This window comes from Strix aluco, chromosome W, assembly GCF_031877795.1.
Source record: "Strix aluco isolate bStrAlu1 chromosome W, bStrAlu1.hap1, whole genome shotgun sequence".
NCBI classification, from domain to species: Eukaryota; Metazoa; Chordata; class Aves; order Strigiformes; family Strigidae; genus Strix; species Strix aluco.
Genome location: NC_133970.1, coordinates 37,894,292 through 37,914,879, shown reverse-complemented (window position 1 = coordinate 37,914,879; position 20,588 = coordinate 37,894,292). Strand labels below are relative to the sequence as shown.

Sequence of the window (20,588 nt, the reverse complement as noted above, 5' to 3'; positions counted from 1 at the left end):
CTTTCAGGTATGGAATTTGCCAATCTTTATCTTCAGTTTTTATAACCCATTTTTGGAAGGCAAAATTATTGCGTAAGGCTACTACAGACAAATTTAGGGATTCAGCAAGATGAGTTTGGGGTGCATGTCCATTATAGCCTATATGAGCATGGGTCCATGGCCATCCTGTTGCGCACAGGCTCCACATACTACGTGTGCTAATCGTGAAATCAAATAATAGTTCTGTGTCTCTATGGCCCCACATACAAAATGCAATTACAGGTTTAGAAAAGGTAAAATTGTACCAACAGTCTAAATTTGGTTCTGTTATTTTATAGCAATCATTGTTGTTGTTTTCTGGTTTAGTAAAATCAGTGTAAAATATTTTGATTTCTGTTGGCCTACGGTAAGTAGGTCCATCAACCACTCGGCATCCAATTTGTATTCTCTCTCCGGTTGTGGCTTGAAGTTGAGCCATTTGCTGAGAGTTATCCCATCCCCATTCATTCTTTGCGTATATTTCATTTTCATGTAGAACTAGAATAGCAAGATTTAGACTGGCCTTTTCTCGTAGTGTTTTGGTGCTTCCAGTGTATCTTAGTAATGCAAGATCCCAAGGATTTGATGTGTGAGCCATTGTAAGTGTATCAACTCTCATGAACAGGAAAAGAAGGAGAGAAGAAGCGTATAGCCACCGTTGTTGCAGCAATCGATGTGTGATGGTGAGGGAGAGAAAAGGTAGGCGCAATGTTGTGAAGAGCCTCATATTAAAGATGAGGGTTGTTCCCACAGTGCTACTGGTGGACTTGCTGGGCGTGTTGTCTGCTTCCACGGTGTCGTTGGTGGAGTTAGTTATTTCTGAAAAGGAAAGGAAAGAGAACTGTCTCGGTGGGGGGAGGCCGAACAGGTTACCCCTTAGGATACTGGATAAATCCATCTAGTACTAATTTTATGTTTTATTCCATTATTGTCAATAGCATCCCATGCTAGAAATCCTCGCGGTTTGACCAGGATTACTGGTATTGTTCCTACAGATGGTATTTTTGCCATCACAGGCTGTCCTGCTTTCATTGAGGACCAGGTGTGCTCATTATTTAGGTTTGTTTCTGAAGAAAGTGTTAAGAAGGCTCGAGTAATTGGACTTCCATAGGGACCATACCGATTATTTAACTGCTGTAAAATTTCAGAAAGACGTCTGTCCCATTGTCCTTCATGTGGTTTAAGATATTTTTTCAGCAGTCCATTGGCTCGTTCAACTATACCATTAGATTGTGGGTAATAAGGTGTGTGAAATACCCACTTTATTTCTTTTTGCTTTGCCCATTCCTGTACTTCTTTACTAGTAAAGTGTGAGCCATTGTCACTCTGGATAGAATCAGGGACAGGTAGAATTGAGAACCATGAGGAAAGGCCTCGGATAGTATTCTGTGCATTAGCCTTTTGGCACTTGGTAGCTGTAAGGAGTCCAGATATTATTTCTACACCTGTTAAGATATATTTGTACCCAGCAGAGGATTTTAAAGGACCAATGTAATCAATTTGCCAAGTAGACCACAAAGTTTTCCCCTCTTTAATGTGTAAAGGTGGTGCTTTGGCAGGGTGGTCCATCTGCAATTTTAATTTACACTGGGGGCACTCAGTGAGGATGGTTTCACATGTTTTCCTACTGAGAGGCCATCCCCGGCTTTGGGCTGAAAAGTAAAGTGCTTCTCGACCTGTGTGGCCTAATTTTTGATGTAACCATTCTCCCAGTCGATACCATGTGGGGTCTGAGGAATCTTCAATGTCTATTTTCCTAATTTTTGTCAATTCATCCACCCTTTGGTTCCAATTTGTAGCTGGTTTATGGTCATTAGCATGAGCTTTTACCCATCCTATTTGGAATGGTGTTTTTCTGGCTATGGTTAATAGTAATTGCCAGTCTTCAGTTCTCCAGATTGGTGATTTATTTATCTCCCAGTTTAAGGCTTCCCATTGACAAAGCCACTGTGTGGCACCTGCCCAGACAGCATAAGAGTCTACATAAATGGCTTTTGCTTCATTTTGTGCTGCCAAAACAACTGCTCTTAACTCTCCTACTTGAGCACTGCCTTCACCCTCTTCAATAACTTGTTTGCCTGTTTTGATTTCTAATGCAACAGCTTTATATTGCCATTTACCATCCACTCTTTTTGCCGAGGCATCAGAAAACCAGACACCCTCGGTTGGTGAATCTTCAGTGAAGGGAGGTGCATCTAAAATTGGTGAAGGTTTGAATGGTTGTTGTAATGCTAGGGGGTCAGTATTAATAGGCATTTGCAATTTAGAAACTTTTGTGTGTCCTTCACTTAATTGCATTTCATCTGCCACACCCACTAGATAGGCATACCATTTCCTAATTGTAGGTTTTTGTGCAATTCCCTCTGGGGGAGCAGTCCCTTTTAGGATTGTGTCTAATAAATTAAAGGGACCTCTGGTCTGAACAGCTTGTTCTTGACGTATTTTCTCAACTTGTTTAACTGCACGGACTAGAGACAAAAGACCCTTTTCCCACTCTGAGTATCTTTGTTCAGTCTCTTTAAATGCAGTTGAGCTAAACAGTAAAGGTCTCTTTGGCCCATCAGGGCCGATCTGAAATAAGTTACAATAAGTACCATGTTCTGCAAAACCCCATTCTGCTATAATAGGGTCACGAGGATGAACAGGTCCTAGGGATTGATATGTTTTTAATTCCAGTATTAGAGTTTTAATTGCTTCTTCATGTTCTGAATCCCATCTCCACGATTTTCCTTTTCGTAAAAGTGAATAAAGTGGGCGGGCAATGATGGAGAATCCAGGTACATGTTTTCTCCAATATCCTAAAGTGCCCATTAGCTGTTGTAATTCTTTTTTAGATTGGGGCATTTCTGATTGTTCTATTTTATTTAGAGTATCTGGTGGGATTGCTGCACTTCCAGCAATCCACCAAGTGCCCAGGAATTTTACTTCTTTACTTGGTCCCTGACATTTTTCAGGTGGAATTTCAATTTTTGCTTCATGCAATGTTTGCCAAACTGTTGCTGCCACTTCTCCCACCTTGTCAGGAGAGGGTCCTCCGATTAGAATATCATCTATATACTGATACAGTTTTACATCTGCAGGGAGTGAAACTGTCTGTAAAAGTTCAGCAAGTGCAGCATGGGCAATTGTGGGTGAGTGTTTATATCCCTGTGGGAGCCTGTTAAAGGTATATTGGATACCTTCCCATGTGAATGCGAATTTTTCTTTATCTTTTTCCCTTAAAGGGACCATGAAAAACATGTCTTTTACATCTAGCACTGCCATCCAAGGATGTGCAGCGGCTTGCAGTGTAGCAGTTAAAGCTGCAATGTTGGGAACTGCCGCTGTCAATGGGGCTGTACTGGCATTTAAACGCCGATAATCGACTGTTAAACGCCACCTCCCATCTGGTTTGCGGACTGGCCAGACAGGAGAATTGTATGGGGAGTGAGTTCGGGAAATAATCTGCCGTTTTTCTAAGTCCGCAATTACTTCAGAAATTCCAGTTCGTGCTGTAGCAGAAATTGGATACTGTGGGACATTAGTAATTTTTGATTCGGGAAGTGCTGGAGCTGCACGGAGTACACGCACTGTGGCAGTTTGTTGATTTTTATTATGGCTGGGGTTGGCAATTGAACCAAAAGACCACAGACTACCGTCTGGCAAACGCCAGGTCCGGCCGTTCAGTGCATCAAAACCCAGGATATTTTCATAATGCTCCTTGATCGCAAAGCGAAGAGATGTTACACGTTTTTCGCCAGGGAGCAGTAAATTAACTTTTGCTGTCTGGCACACAGTGCTAATTCCTGTGACTCCGGTAATTTTAACCTTTCGCCGGCCAGGTCGTATGCCTAGCTTATTGGCATCTCGCTGTGTAATTATTGAAATTTGTGCACCAGTATCAATCAAAAATTTTATTAATTGATTTTGAGGACCAACTGGAATTAAAATGTAAGGGCCGTTCTCATTTATCCACTGATAAGCTTCTACTTGCCGGACTGGCAGGCCCAGTTGCCGTCCGGACCTTATCAGTTTTTTGATCCTGTGCTTTGCAACTGATCCTCTTGAGGGAGGAAAGGGTTATCTTTTTGTTCTCTGGGAGCTGGCGAAGGGGGGAGGGGGGGGGTTGGAGCATTTGGAGCGATACCTTTTTGAAATGCCTGAATCAGACTCAGAATGACGCCGCTAGGCTGTCTCTGAATCGCGGTTCTAGGAATTCCTAGTGACAATGCTTGCTTCCACAGTTCATTTCTCCACTCCTGACCCCTACGTTGTCGGTCAGAGGGTTTTTGTTCCTGAGAATTATTTTGATGCAATTGTTTAATTTGCCTAACAGTGCAACCTACATTTTTTGTTTCATTGGGAATTTCATCCCATCCCATTTCTCGGGCATGATTTACAGTTTCATGTACTAAAGTTGCCCAAGTGGGTAATACTCTTGGTTCTAATTCTTCTTCCCCACTATTTCCAATAGTTTGTGTTAGATTTACCAATTCATTATAATTTAAGTCTCTCTGGATCTCATCCCGTTTTGCAATGAGAAAAGGTTTGAGCATGGCAGGGGCTCCTTTTATCAGTACTTTAAGTATAGCAGGAGCTACAGTTGCCGAAAGAGGAACATCAGTAGGTTTACGCTGATGCATGGCTTGAATACAGGCAGCTTTTGTAAAAGCTGCAGAGAGGTCATTTAGAGATTTGATAGGTATTAACAGAGGTTCTCCTCTCTCTAAGGCATCAATGCCACCAGCCCAATATGCCACTCTGCTTGTTAGTGAGTGGGGATCATTCGGGGGGTTGGGACCAGCATCCAAAAAGACACCAGGACCCCAATATCCACTGGCTTCATTGCCATCTAGTAAAATTCTATCTCCCCCGTTTAGAGAAACTCTCCATAGGTATTCAGTTTCAGTTTCTCCAGGCTTACGGCCCTAACGATCTTGTAAATGAGCTATTTGAATTGGATCAAAAGGGGTTGTTTTGCTGATGCGACTTCTCACACCACCCTGAGGTCCTGTTGTTTCCTCTGTTTTAATAATTGGTCTGACTGCAAGAGGGGGAGACTCAGGCGGCTGCAAATAATTATTTTCGTCTGAGTCGTCATTATGTGTATCACTCCAAATGTTACCATCCCAGTCTTCAGGGGACACAATTAATTTTCTGATTTGAACAATATCAGGGGGGTTCGGAGACTGCATTAGCATCATTTCAACGCGTTCCCCCAGTTTTTGTTGTTTCAATTGGGATTCCTTAAGTTGCTGTTGCAGCTGCTCTATTTTAATCGATAACAGCAGATTGGTGGATTTGTGCCCTGTAATCTCATCTTGTAAATTTTGTATTTTACGATTAACTTTCTCTCGTTCATGACAGGCAGCTTCCAGGCACACTCCCAACATTTTACAAATCATACCTTTATTTTTTCCAAATTTAGTTGCACCTCGAGCAATAGTTAACTGTTTTTCTACCTCTTCCCAGTTGTGCCAATTATTATAAGCCCAATCCTCTGGGAAGGTGGGATTTGGTTGGATACCGTGTTTTTGTAAGTATTTGGTGATTTTGCTTGTCATCCTGCCGACTACGCCAATTTGTCACGGATGAAAGTATTGACACGGCAATATTTAGTAAGAAATCTAGGTTTATTAATAACTAACAGCAATTTGTTATTATAAAATAATTCAGAAATACTAAAAGAAAGAAAAGCGACTTATTCAGATTCTAAAATGACAAGATTCACACTAACTTACTTAACGGTACCTATATATACATATATACATGCATGCACATAACAAAATGGACAAACATACAGAAACAAAGGTGTTTGGATTCAGTGGAATGAACACAGAACAGACATACACACACAGAAACAAGGGTACGTACCCACACACACACACACACACATACCAGTAAAGAGAAGCTAGCTCAAAGAAAATTTCCCTCTCGAGTTTAGAGCAAATACTCACAATGCCTTGGCATTCCTCAACGGGCGATAATTGAGACTCAAGCGGGGGACTTCGCCCTGGCCTTCCGTCTGGAGCAGACGACACCTTAAGGGTTTGGTACCTGAGAGGCGTCCCAGCTCAGGGGAGATGCTGGTCACAGGCCCACTGCGATCCAGGAGAGCTCAAAGGGTCTCCCTGGTGGTCGCCATTTATAGGGTCCAAGATAATTGACTTTTGTCAAATGCCTTCTGGTGCCTTCCAGCAGTTACAAAAGAATTTGATTAATGTGCGACTCTGTTATTGTTCCCATTTGACCACATCCCAGGCACAGGTGTGCCAGGCCCTGAGGAGTTGATGGGCCATTTTAACCATTTCCGAGCAATCGGGAGGGGCAGGAGCCAGGCTCGTTAACATTGTCAGTCCTTATCTCCACAGACTGGTGTATAGCTCGGGGGATGTGGGTGGAATCGCACCTAGCACCAAGCAGCCCAACAAAGAGGGGCGGGGGGGGTAAGGATTGCACCACCACAGCTACAATGGACAGGTTTCCTTCAAGCAGGCCTAGAGTGGTACAGGCCTCAATTAAGTTGCAACCCCCCCTCCCCTCTCCACCCACCCCTGTTTAAGTCAATTCTTTGGTGTCTTGGGGAAGGCAAAGGACTGCACTGCAGTACTCCAACCCCTTGGTACACATCATCCACAAACTCAAGTGACTTAAAGGATTTAGACATCACACAAGCCTAATAATTACCTACCATGTGTACAACTACATTGTTCACCTGACCACTTGCCTCACACCACAGCCTATGAGAATCTAGCACTCTCCTAAAGGGGTAAGGATCAAATGCCTTAAGTTTGCATTCAACATTGATCTCATGGGTCAAGAATCACAGAATCACAGAATCATCTAGGTTGGAAAGGACCTTGGCGATCATCTAGTCCAACTGTTAACCTAGCACTGACAGTTCCCAACTACACCATATCCCTAAGTGCTATGTCGACCCTACTCTTAAACACCTCCAGGGATGGGTGTGGAATCACTGGAGAACAACGAACATGTTGTGAGCAATTCAGACCAAGGGGCCTCACTGTAACAGCAAGCTGCAGCTGTGTTCAAGGACATAAACAAGGCCGAGACGGCCTGAGAAACTACATTCCTTCCCAAGAGATAAAGATGTTGGAATGTCGAAAACAGGGGGTCTACCTGGGGGGAGAGCAGCGCGTGGACACCACACTGGGACCAATCATAGAGGGCAGAAGGGCGTGTGAACAAGTAGCTTTAGCCTATTAGCAATAAGATAGCGGCGCGTGAAGCTTGAGATAGAGTATAAATTGCTGTGTAGCCTTTAATAAAGTGGCATCAACTTGATCACATTGATCATCTAAGTTGTGTCCAGAAATTCCGCGTCAGCAGATGGGGACTCCACCACCTCCCTGGGCAGCCCATTCCAACGCCTAACAACCCGTTCTGGAAAGAAATACTTCCTAATATCCAGTCTAAACCTTCCCTGGTGCAACTTGAGGCCATTCCCTCTTGTCCTATCGCTTGTTACTTGGTTAAAGAGACTCATCCCCAGCTCTCTGCAACCTCCTTTCAGGCAGTTGTAGAGGGCGATGAGGTCACCCCTCAGCCTCCTCTTCTCCAGACTAAACAACCCCAGTTCCCTCAGATGCTCCTCATACGACATGTGCTCCAGACCCTTCACCAGCTTCGTTGCCCTTCTCTGGACACGCTCGAGTCATTCAATTTGTAGTGAGGGGCCCAAAACTGAACACAGTCATCGAGGTATGGCCTCACCAGTGCCAAGTACAGGGGTAAGATCCCTTCCCTGTCCCTGCTGGCCACGCTATTTCTGATACAAGCCAGGATGCCATTGGCCTTCATGGCCACCTGGGCACACTGCTGGCTCATGTTCAGCTGGCTGTCAATCAAGACTCCCAGGTCCCTCTCTGACTGGCAGCTCTCCAGCCACTCCTCCCCAAGCCTGTAGCACTGCTAGGGGTGTGTGCCCATGCAAGCCTCGAGCAGCCAGTTTCTCCAGGAGAATGCTGTGGGAAACGGTGTCAAAGGCCTTACTGAAGTCAAGGTAAACAACATCCACAGCCTTTCCCTCATCTAATAAGCAGGTCACCCTGTCGTAGAAGGAGATCAGGTTTGTCAAGCAGGACCTGCCTTTCATAAACCCATGCTGACTGGGCCTGATCATCTGGTTGTCCCGCATGTGTTGTGTGATGGTACTCAGGATGAGCTGCTCCATCAGCTTCCCGGGCACTGAAGTCAAGCTGACAGGCCTGTAATTTCCCGGATCATCCTTCTGACCCTTCTTATAGATGGGCATCACATTGGCCAATTTCCAATCTGTCGGGACCTCCCCAGTCAGCCAGGACTGCTGGTAAATGATGGAAAGCGGCTTGGTGAGCACCCCAGCCAGCTCCTTCAGCACCCTCGGGTGTATCCCATCAGGTCCCATAGACTTGTGTATGTCTATGGGATGCAGCAGGTCACTGACTATCTCCTCCTGGAATGCAGGGGGGTCGTTCTCCCAGTCTCTGTCCTCTGGCTGAGGAGGCTGGATTCCCTCAGTACAACTAGTCTTGTTATTAAAGACTGAGGCAAAGAAGGCATTAAGCACCTCAGCCTTTTCCTCATCACTTGTTACCATGTTTCCTCCTGTGTCTAGCAGGGGATGGAGACTCTCCCTGGTCTTTCTTTTGCTACTGACATACTTGTAGAAACATTTCTTGTTGTCCTTGATTGCTGAAGCCAGAGTAATTTCCAGATGGGCTTTAGACCTCCTGATTTCTGCCCTGCATAACCTCACAGCCTCTTTGTAATCATTGTGAGTGACAAGCCCCTTCTTCCAAAGGCTGTAAACTCCCCTTTTCTCCCTGAGTTCCAGCCAAAGCTCCCTGTTCAGCCAGGGTGGTCTTCTCTGTCGCCGGCTTCTCTTACAGCACCTGGGGACTGCCTGTTCCTGTGCCATTAAGACTTCCTTCTTAAAGAGTGCCCAGCCTTCCTGGACCCCTATATCCTTCAGGATCATCTCCCAAGGGATCCTTTCAAGCAAGTGCCTAAACAAGACAAAGTCAGCCCTTTGGAACTCCAGGATGTCAGTTCTGCTTAGCCCTCTCTTGGCCTCTCTAAGAATAGAGAACTCTATTATTTCATGATCGCTGTGCCCTAGTTGTCCTCCAACCGCCACATCATCCACCAGTCCTTCTCTGTTCACAAAGAGGAGATCCAGCAGGGCACCTTCTCTGCTTGGTTCACTCACCAGCTGCGTCAGGAAGTTATCTGCCACACATTCCAGGAATCTCTGGGACTGGTCCCGCTCTGCTGTGTTGTATTTCCAGCAGATGTCTGGGAAGTTAAAGTCTCCCACAAGAACAAGGGCAAGCGATCGTGAGATTTCTCCTAAATGCCTATAGAATATTTCATCCACCTCTCTGTCCTGGGTGGGTGGCCTATAGTAGACTCCTACTACAACATCTGCCCTGTTGGCCTTCCCCCTGATTCTAACGCAGACACTCCACCCTGTCTTCACTACACTTGTGCTCAAAGCAATCATAACAGTCCCTAACATACAGCGCCACCCTACCACCTCTCCTTCCTTTCCTGTCCCTCCTAAAGATCTTGTAGCCATCAACAGGTGCACTCCAGTCATGGGAGACATCCCACCATGTTTCTGTAATAGCCACAACATCATAATTTTCCTGTTTCATCATGGCTTCAAGCTCCTCCTGTTTGTTACCCATGCTGTGTGCATTGGTATACATGCACTTCAGATGGGCTGGTGTTTTGCCCCCTTCCCCCTTCAAATCTAGTTTAAAGCTCTGTCAATGAGCCCAGCTAACTCCTGCCCCAAGATCCTCTTCCCCCTCTGGGACAGGTGCATTCCATCTAATGCCAAAAGGTCTAGTGCCCTGTATACCAACCCATGATTGAAAAATCCAAAGCCCTGACGGTAACACCAGTCTTGGATACACAAGTTCACCTGTTAAGTTCTCCTGTATTCTTCTTCATCCATCCCCGCAACTGAAGGGATGGAGGAGAACACAGTTTGTGCCCCCAACCCCTTAACCAGTTTCCCCAAGGCCCTGAAATCTCTCTTCATTGCTTTAGGACTTCTCCTGGTAATGTCGTCGCTACCTACCTGAAAAACCAGGAGAGGGTAGTAATCCTTGGTTTAGAGTTAAATGCAGCTGCAAAACTCCTGCCCAAAACAGCTGGGGAACACAACCATACCTCAACCCTGATAAGCAACTACTAAAACAGGGCACAATATTTAACTTAAAATTCCATCTGTATTTTATAATACCATGAATGATTTAGAGCACATCCTAAAAACGTCACTTACTTAACTTTTCTGACGTACATGCCTGAGTCATGCTTCAGTTTAGCATTAAGAGTACAAACAGCATCTTCAGCAACAGATACCAGTTTTAAACACTTTATTCAGAATTACTCTGGACACTCTTTCCCCACTCTATTTATAGTTCAAGTCACTGTGCAACTGTGATGCAGAAAGCACTGATCTGGCCATTAGGAAAAAACTTCATGAGCAGCATGGCTTTATTGGAAATAAATCGTGCTAAAAACTGATCCTTAACAGGTAGAAAAAATTCAACAGATAAGGAGAAGAAAGACTGGATGCAATATTAAGACCAACATGTGAATTGAAGAGTGATGTGAAAGATCATACAAAAAAGGCAATAAGGAATGGTAATGCGGCATTAAAGATGGGAATACAGGGCAGACAAGTTACAGTACATCCTGCTTCAATATTTCTTATCCAGGTATTTTGTTCAAATACTGTAACAGTAATGGAAGGCAAAAAACCACAAGACAGCTGACTGAAGAAATAAGGGAACACAAAATTAGGAAAAAGTGAAAGCTAGTAATTAGGGAAGGAATAATCTCAAATATGGTTACTCAACAGAAACACAACACTTGGAAAAGCTGCTATGTCAACATATATAGACAATACCATTATTCCAGCTCTATAGAAATTACTTGATTTTCCTGGTCTGTAACCTCTTCCACATACAGTACTGCTGAAGTTATCCTTAGAGGTGTGTGAGGAGACACTGCGTACACACAAAGCAGCAGATTCATCAGAGGAGTAAAACAGGAAGTTACTCCCATCAAATTAAAAAAGCCACAACTAGGAGACCATGTAGTATGGGACAAAACATCGTTAAGCCCTAAACACATAATTCCAGTTAGGCGGGAACACTGTTCAGCTACAGCTTTTCTCTTCCAAAAAGCCAAGCCTCCCCCATGTCCAGTCAGAGTGCAGTATTCCCAAGCAGAATACAGCAGTTACTGAGGTGACAGAAGCCAGGAGCAAGAGATTCTAGAAAATAATCCTACACTGGAGAAAGTAATCCCTATTCTGCCTCCTTACAGCTGCCATGGAAAGCACGCACTTCATCATTTGGTGAGGGGTGGCAGTTTCAAAGAAGGCCACCAGGGACTTTATAATCTAAATTTGAGTTTAAAGGCTTTTTTTCTATCACCTTTTAAAGTTAGCAAACCAGAAATTCAACTACAACTCAACTGCGCATAGTTGGGAGTTTCTGGTGGTGGGGAGGTATCCTAATTCTGACATGACAGTACAGAGATTGTGTAATGCATGGTTTGCATAGATAGTTTGTCCCCTCCCCAGTCCAAAGAACATTAAGAGGAAGAAGTCACACCTTAGGATTTTGTTGCAGTTGTGAAAAATATGAGATCAGGAGAAAAAAACAACCCAATCCCATTTACAGAGGCTTCCCCTCCATCCCCAGGTAAGGGGGAAGGGGGGAACAAGAGGCATACAACACAAATCATGGCTATTTCAAAGCTTCATCATCTTAAATGAAGTTTATTACAGGCCCCAGTGAAAATATTAAATTCACTAATGCATACACTTCTGCACCTTTGTCTAGGTTGTTGTTCTAGAGTGGTTAAGTGCCTTTTTTATTACAAAAGTTTGTTTTTACATTATTGCTGTGTTTTACAACAAAATTAAGAACCATTTGTGGAATCCACCCAGCAACAAAAAGTCAGTTTCCCCAGAACAAGCCAAAAGCATAAAAGCATGTTCTGATGGGGCCTTTTCTATACCAGCTATTTAACAAGCAAGGAAAAAAAAAAAAAAAATCTATCATTTCTGTTCCTAGTATAGATTAATTTAACTCCATTTTCCAGAAGGCAAATCCTTTCAATAAATATCAGAATAATTTCCGAGATGCTGAAAGTTCCAAAGATACAAGCAGCAGCTCTGCGCAATTCTCCTGGAGTCCCATGCTGCCCCTTGTTTCAGTCTAGTGAGATGATGTCAGGAGCACTGCCTCCGCCGCTGGTTATCGCTCCTGCCTCGCTCCTGCTGGATGAGCTAACATGCATGCTGCTCTCCTGGTGACTGGTTGATGTGATGATGCTGCCAGGTGTGCTGCTTGTTAAGGTTGAGGTGAGACTATCCAAAAACATAGGAGGACAGCACTGCTTGAAACAAACAACAAAGAATGAAGAGACTAACTGCACAAGGGAAACATATGCTCTAAAGATACATCTCCCATACAACAAGCACAAAACACATTACAAGCAGAACAAACGTTAACACATGCATAGCAAGAACCTGAGTTCTGCAAACCAGCAAGTAAGCAAGCAAAGATGGTAGTCATGAGCCCTTCTTCCTCATCCTCATCCTCCTCCCCCCTCCCCTTTTTTTTTTCTTACTAACTGGTTAGCTTGAACATTTACTAGCACATTAAGAAACACTATCATGTCTACGTGATTACCACAAACAAAAACACCCACAGCCACTGGGCACAATAGCATATTTCAAGCTCCTTTCATCACGAAAAATAACGTAATGCTTTTTGCTGCTTCAGTGGAGGTTAGAATAATTTCATCCTCTCAAATGGCAGCAGCTGTACTAATCAACATTTTCATAGTATATACTTGCAATGATACATGCAGATCCCTCAACATTTTAGCATTGATAAATGAGCCCTGATCAAGTCTGATTAAGAAAAGTTACTAAGTTGATTTAAATTTCCTGAAGTGGAAGACAAGCCTTCTAAAAGCAGTACTGAACATTCTAAGCATTTAGAAACAGAACAAGGTTGCCAGGTATCAAAGAAGAGAGTAATGTAAGACACCCCCACGCGCACACACACACACGTTGTTCAACACACCTTACTTTCTCTTACCCTGTGGATTCCAAACTTGGGCATAAGTTTGGAACTGAGCCTGAACAGTTTGAACTGTCCTAAGTGGACACTTCATAGCAGTATACCTGCTTCCAGTCTCCCACATGAACAAACTTCTGTTATTCCCACTTTTGGCAGTTCAAATCAAGGTCAGGCACAGAGTATTGCACAGAGTTTTCAAGTGGAAATAAAAGGAGGAAGTTCATCCTTTGTTTTTAAAGGCACCAGAAAGTCAACTCTACAGCAGAGTCCTGTTACTGTTGTCTTCTAGTGACAGAGAGATGAAACAGAAGGTCTGGCTTCAGATGCTCTTGTCTTAGGGAGCTGATATTCCCCCACATTTCAAGGCTGTAGTCTGTCTGTGTAAGAGTCTAGTTACAGTAAGAATCATTCTCCCTAACGGTGTAAAGTTTAAATTTCTGGGGAAGGAAAAGCACCACCTAGTTAATTTTGACCTACAAAATTTCCATGCAATCCAAAGCCAATGGGGTTTAAGTGTTACATGGAGAGATTTATTATAAAAGTGTTCAGTCATGTGCCCATTAAATTAATGAAGATATTTTCTTTAAAACTTAATCTCCTCCTAATATCAAAACCAACAGAAATAGCAATCAGTGAAGTATATTTACAGAGCTTAACCTGGCCTACAGATACACAGTATGAACTAAGAGCATGAAGTACACTATGAATGTATTCAGGTTAGCGTTGTGCACATACCCACTTTAGAAAGGCAAACTATCAACAAAGAGCAAGTTTCCGTGCCTGGATTTATCCTGGATTTATATTATGTTCAGAAACATACCTGTGAATCAACTGTGATTAGTGAAAGAAAATCCAGACCTAGAAAGAAGGATAATAAATTGATGTGTCTTTCTTTTATTCATACACAACAAATTTAAGGAACTTCTTTGTGGTCATAGAACAGATTTTGCAATTGTTACACAGTTTCTAAATGGAATATACCACTGACACCACTCAATGACTACTTCAGGCAGCAGCAAAACTAGTTATCTAGTATAAGTGGCTTTTTAAGAATGAGAATGACATAATGATGTATTTATTATTCACTGGGTATTGCAGGGTGGTTCAATGTGGTTGCTTAGATGGAGGTTGCCATTTGGAGCTGTTGGTTCATAATGCAAGTTTCACTGCATATTGTACCTGACTTGGCCAAACTGGGACATGAAGAGTGTCATCACATTAAAGATGCTGGAATGAAGTAAAGTCACAACATGCACAAGTCCAAAAACAAGCAGCAGGTCTCTTCCTCCACCCATGGGCAGCCAATAAGGAAACATTTCTAATATCATCCCCGTTTTGTGTCTAGACAAATAAAAGGAACGAAGAAGAGGAAACTACAAGTAGTTCAAGGTATATCCTCTAAGAGCAGTGACAACTAGCATCCATCTTATACACCATTAGCGTGTAAGCATTCAAGGCAAGATGTTTAAAATTATGAAACCAATGAGAAATTACAGCCTTTTTTGTTTTGTTTCTAAACACTGGCCTTATGTTTGCTATGTCAACAGAAAGAAATGGTAAACTTACTCCCTCCCTCTCCCCTCACCTCCAAATCTGTTCTGGCCAGTGGCATCTCTCCTCTTCTCCATTAGAGAAAAATTTTGAAAGAGATTTAAGCTCAGCTGCTTTTACAGAACTGACAGCTTTTTTTGTTCTTGCACATTCTAGAACTTCAGTCAATAGACATAGACAACAGTTCTAGACTTCCATTCTCTCAGCTTACTCTCCTATCTAATTTGGAAAGACAACCGATTTCTTAACAAGGGAGAAGTGGATGGAGGGAGCAGTAAGGGAACCAAAATGGACAGAGAAACTAGGGGAATGATATCCATCCCATTGCCAAACTGGTGCTGAAAGAAGAGGAAAAAACCCAGAGATGTTGCAGGGGAGAAATGGAGACAGGCAATGGAGGGGGAGAGGGAAGTACAGGAGACCAATGTGACACCTGTCACCATTTCCTGGGCTCTGGGTTTGTTACAGCTGGCAAAAAGAACCCCCAGAGTCCCTATATACAGTGTGCTTTTCAAGGAGCCAGGATAGAAAACAGTTTCCCCACCTTTTGTCTGATATTTAGCAGCAGTGTTGAAGAATACATCATAGGCATTTAGGGTATGTCTAGGTAAAGAAAGTCAATAGAGGTCAGCTTACATATTGTAGCTCACCTTAACCTTTTTCATACAGTCTAGATAGAGCACCACTAGAATCAGCTAGCATCTCTATATCTACAGTTGGGATGAGTCAGTGCCATCACATGTCTATAACTTAAATAAGCAGCCACTCTCCTTCACATCTACAACATGTAACAACCGGATGTTTACACAAAGTCTAACTGAATATAGCGAGAAGTGTTTCTGGCTGCCATTACAGAGTGCCAATTTGTACCCCCAGAAGCAATTTTTTTCACATCACTGTTGTGAAGTGCAATCTGAAACTGGAAAGACAGCCTGTACTGGACTTGTTTAGACATCACATCAGTGCAATACTGCATATAGTCTTGTTCCATTAAAAAAAAAAAGTTGATCAATTCTCCAATTTTTGCCCATGCCCCAAATTAATAAGACTGTCAGAATATGCATTAAAAATAGCCACCACCTACCTGGTAAGTCTGATGAGATACTGGATATTGGTGGATGATGGAATGGTACTGGGTAGTCTGTTAGTGAAGGAGGAATAGCAGCAGCATTGACCGTTGTCATGCTGGGCACTCTGACAGTAGATGGCTGATACATGAGAACCCTGTTTTAAACAGCACGGGAAATTACAAACAACCTGGCTGTTAGTTACAGAAGAGAAATGATGCACTGCTGTGCACACTCATTCACAAGGTCACTATGTTACAACACAACTATAACATGGCTACTCACTACACAGTATTCCACTCTAATTTCCTCTTTCATAAGAGTCTTCATAATAACATGACCATACCTTGGCTTTCAACAGCAGCTGTGACATAAGAGCAAGTTGGCATTAAAACAAAGTACAGTGCTGGAGTCATTTATAACATCCTACTATTCGGAGACAGAAATGGAAATCTGTATCTGTAGAGCACCCTGGTAGGGTAGGTAGCCAGAGCTGGGAGGAGAGCACTCATTTCAATTTCTCCACATAACTGTTCTTTGGTGCTAACCTGTTATGCCAAGGGCACAACTGACCCTTATTCAGCCCCTGGAGAACAGATTACACACGTGGGACTTAAATATCAAACCCATCTTTACTTACAGCCTGAGCCCAAGCTAAGTTCAGCCCTCCAGGAGCATGCAACCAGTTAAAACCCTTCTGCATCCTCACCTTCTGCCTGATTACTTCGTGGCACTGTTAAAGATGACACCACAGGCATTCAGGCACCAGCCACGTGCATCAAATATTTCAAACTCCAAGTCAGGTGGAAACACCCAGAGTCCCACTCCCAGCTGCTCCACATCGCTCCCTCCAGCCCACCAGCGTTATTCACTCATATCTTCCTCCCTAGACAAGCTGCATTTATGCTACTTCTGATTTCAGAAGCTTGGATTTCAGACCCACCCTTCTCAAGCACCTTATACTTCAGCCTATGTTGCTTCTGCCTATCGGAAGACACTTCACAGTTTTGCCAGAACTAGCATTCAGGCAACATAGTTTACGGGAGATAAGCTATTCCCCAAAAGCCTGTCTTTGACTTGGATTTGAAGAATGAAAACGTGCCATTTCCATATGTAAACAGTAAGGAAAATACATTGGTCACAGATAGGCAAGAAAACTCAGTCCTTCTACAATTATGGTTGCAGGTAGCCATGTCAGACAAACACAGGAGCATGGAAGGAAGTCTTGTTGCCTTCTGAAACTTCATTAAAGAGATGTAATTGTAGCTATATTTTCTTATAAAAATAAGAAACAGTCTCTTGCAGGACTCCTCCATAATCCTCACAAAAAGCAACAGCATTTTACAGCATCACTGCTGGAAGTTGTTGAAGATGACTATTTGCTCACCAAAGATCACACATTCTTGTGGACTAGAGACACAGTACACCTGCTCATTACTTCAAGAGCTAGCAAAACAGAAGGGGTTTGTTTTTATTACTATTATTTTAGTACAAGACATAAGCCACTATGCTGAGACACACAGACACACCCCTTATGCATGCAGCAACACTAATAAGTCATTCCTAAAAGCTGACACTTAGAAACACCTTGTGGAGCAGTGACTGCTGGTGAGCCTAACCAGTGCCCCCCTCTCCCTGCAGGTCTCCTGTGCCCTATGGGCCAAGAGCAAGAACTTTATGGAAGCCACAAACAGTAACTGCAGCTGAGTTGCACAGATTCGAAGAGACAGAAGGCACAAGAGTAAAGAAGGTGGTTAAGCCTGCCGCTGAAGTCACAGATGGAACAGTTGACAGAGGACTTGGGAAGTCATTGGTCAAGCTAACCAAGGCGCAGGACTGACTGATAACTATGGCCAAAATCTGGAATATCTTGGACACTGTTAACAGAGAGATGGAGGAAAAGCTTGTCTTGATTCAAAACAGCAAAGCACCTCCCTTCCAAGACTGACAGGATGGATGAAAAATGCAATGCAGCCTGGTTTCCTGGGCACCAGAGCAGATTAGATAAAAGGTGTAACAGACTGCAAAAGCCTTTAAGAGGACATTAACTTAACAAGAATGAATAAAACTCCTCCACTTGGCATAACCTGCTTTCTCAGGAGAATCCTGTCCATTAGCTTAATCAGCTTCCTTTTCTATGGAGAAATAACCCTGCAAACACAGCAACAGTCAGCGCAAGATTGTGAGATGCAAAACTATTTAATAGTGTTTTGCCTGTACAAAGGTACTGTGGCAACACAACCTTCTGCAAGGAGAGGCCTAGAAATTCTCCTCTGGAAGCGTGGAGCTGGATCCCAAAGAGAGATTACAAGACCATTCATCTACACATCAGCTTATCTGAGACACTACAGAATAACAACTAACTTTAAAATTGACAAACCCTTTGGTTGGGCTTCCTTGTGTTTCAGACATAAATATGCACTTCCTTTTGGTAGGAGGATCTTCCTCTTCATCAGAAGAGCTTTCTATCGTCAAGTCAATAACGTCAACTTTCTTCTTGTTTACCTCATTGGCCACTGTCACAGAACACAGTTTGCTAACAACTGTGGAACCTAAACAAGAAAATAAAATATCACTGTTTTTTAAAGGCTGTTGACATCAGCAGTTTCTATTTGTAACAGAACCAGCAACTCAAATCCTGTTTTAGCTCAAACTTCCTGGCCACTACAGAAAACATTATGGCCCAGGAACTGCTTTATTAGTATTCTGTATCATGTTGAAAATATTAAAGCACAAGCTATTATAAAACAGTTAAGCACAAAAATGCACACTTTTAGAGATACAACCCTTTCTTTTTAGTTTAAATGACAAGAAGTAGTATTAAGCCCTCCACAAAACAAACATCAACATCCATACACATTATCCAAGCTACAACCAAGTCTCCAAGACTTTTTGTTGGTTTGCAACCAGTACCCCAGATATACGCACTTTCTATTTTGGTGCACTGTGGACTTGAGACTTTCACAGCTTCTTTCTTTGGCCTCATGGGGCACCAAGAGCCATCTTCTTGGAATTTGATCTCATCCACATCTGAACATTCATTAAGGATTTCCATAAAGAGCCTGAAAAATAAAGTTGAATGGTTTAATTTTTGATTCCAAGTGCAATTTTTTATTCTAAGTGAAAAGGAGTCAGTTGACACCTTCAGCCCATTGCATGTACTAGTTCATGTTACCTGAAAGCCTGTAATTAGTCTTTGCAGACATCGAAACCTAAGAGTATATCAACCCGACCCCTATTCCACTCCAACATTGCTGCAATTCATAGATTCTCATATAGAAGCAGAAATCATCATCCTTTGAATCAAGTTTGACACTTGTTTATGAGTTAAAGTTAATAGCATCAGAGATAAGGTCATGTAAAAGGGAGACCTATCCTGAAATGTCACATTTGGATTTCTCCAGAGGAAATATACTAAGGTTCAAGAGTTTGATGATGCAGTTAGATAAACTTGCATAGTTTGTTACATGGGAATAGAAACTAACAGAGTCTAATGGTTCCTCCCAGTCCAAAATATTGTGACAAAGAAAATAGTATGAAATGGCTAAACCTCAAGTCACAAAAGTAGCTATCATGAAAAATTTTAAGTAATTGTGTAATCTGCAAACCCAGTCTCTTACCCATCTAATATTAGGCTCTCATAAGCTGCCTTTTTGTCACAGACAGGGCAGATCCAGGTAGGCTTTTTTTCATTCATTTGAAGATAAAGAGCAGCATCAAAACATTGCAGATGTGTGCAAGTAACAGCCCGGCATGGGATTGTGAGTCTCATTTTTCCCAGCTGCAGGAGATGCATTTAAAAAAGTGTCAGAACAGAAGACAGTGAAGTAGGCCTGGACAGCTAACAACAAAATCGGAGGCAGTCAGTGAAGTAACTGTCTCTTCTCACTACAAAGGTGCCCAGTGCTAAGGTTGCTGCAGGCAAATCCACCCTATTAAAAAGTACATACAGTGCGCTTAAAGGAACAATAAAGCCATCCTCAAAGTCTTCACCAAGTTGAAAACAGTCAGAAACATTTCTAATGGACCTACAATGTTATTTCTAGGATTTTATTTTTATTAAAAGACCTACTGAAGCACCCGCTTTTATAATTTTCTTTTAGCCAAATATTTCAAGGGTTTTTGTGAGCTCCAGTTATGTTAGACTCAGAGTGGCATAATACCCATTTTAACATTTAGTTTAACAGACCAGTCACAAACACAGGGCCAGTTTCTACCTGGGAAGAGAAACCCCAAGGCAGAGTTACCCTGTTACATGATGATTAATTTTTTTTCTTGTTTGTTATAGTAGCTGGCAGTATAAGCAATACCACCAAGATGAGGAAATCTGAAGTTTTATTTATCACTGTATCCTTGAATTATTCTGTCACCCTGCCCAATTAGTGTCAATGCCTCAGTATATGAGATTACTCCTTCTAAAGGCCTCACTATACACAAGTAGCAACTTGATTCTGACTGTATTACAACTGAGGCACTCTCAATTCTAAACCATAGTTAGCTGAATGCAGCTACAATCAGGTGCTTGCAAATGCACCCTTCTCCCCACTATTTTATATTAATGAATCAGTATATAACAAAAGCCAGTGAAGTTTCTAAAGCGGGGCCTTTTAAAATTAGCCCAACTCTGCACTGAAGATGAAAATACAAATCTGTATATAGTAATTTCCAGGCATACTTACAGGACACATCAGAGATACCCGCAGACTGGTTGTGGCAATCTCACTGTCAGGATCTGCAGTTAGTTTTTCTTTAACTATTAAAATAAATTAAAAAGTTATACACAGGCATCATTATTTAAAATTATGATCTTGATTCACGAAGTATATGCACCCTATTTCCAGCTATCTAAAAAAAA

General features: G+C 42.5%; 2 protein-coding genes and 1 pseudogene across 13 annotated transcripts in view; 1 reads left to right on the top strand and 2 right to left on the bottom strand.

Annotated features, from left to right (window-relative positions):
• LOC141917611 (elongation factor 2-like) overlaps window positions 1-11,060 on the top strand; it is a 30,507-nt pseudogene extending 19,447 nt beyond the window's left edge.
• LOC141917808 (uncharacterized) overlaps window positions 1-20,588 on the bottom strand; it is a 730,013-nt gene that overhangs the window by 479,832 nt on the left and 229,593 nt on the right. The window lies entirely within an intron of this gene.
• The window catches only part of LOC141917586 (E3 SUMO-protein ligase PIAS2-like), a 35,628-nt gene continuing 25,410 nt past the window's right edge, over window positions 10,371-20,588 (bottom strand). For 6 of the 11 annotated variants that reach the window (XM_074810916.1, XM_074810915.1, XM_074810917.1 and 3 more), the window contains 7 exons: window positions 20,413-20,486; window positions 19,354-19,514; window positions 18,662-18,795; window positions 18,114-18,285; window positions 15,751-15,890; window positions 13,936-13,973; window positions 10,371-12,420 (listed from right to left, as the gene is read on the bottom strand). In XM_074810916.1, coding sequence (XP_074667017.1) covers window positions 12,238-12,420; window positions 13,936-13,973; window positions 15,751-15,890; window positions 18,114-18,285; window positions 18,662-18,795; window positions 19,354-19,514; window positions 20,413-20,486 — 902 coding nt within the window. In that variant the 3' untranslated portion in view covers window positions 10,371-12,237. The other 5 variants (XR_012621370.1, XM_074810924.1, XM_074810923.1 and 2 more) reach the window with 5 other exon arrangements.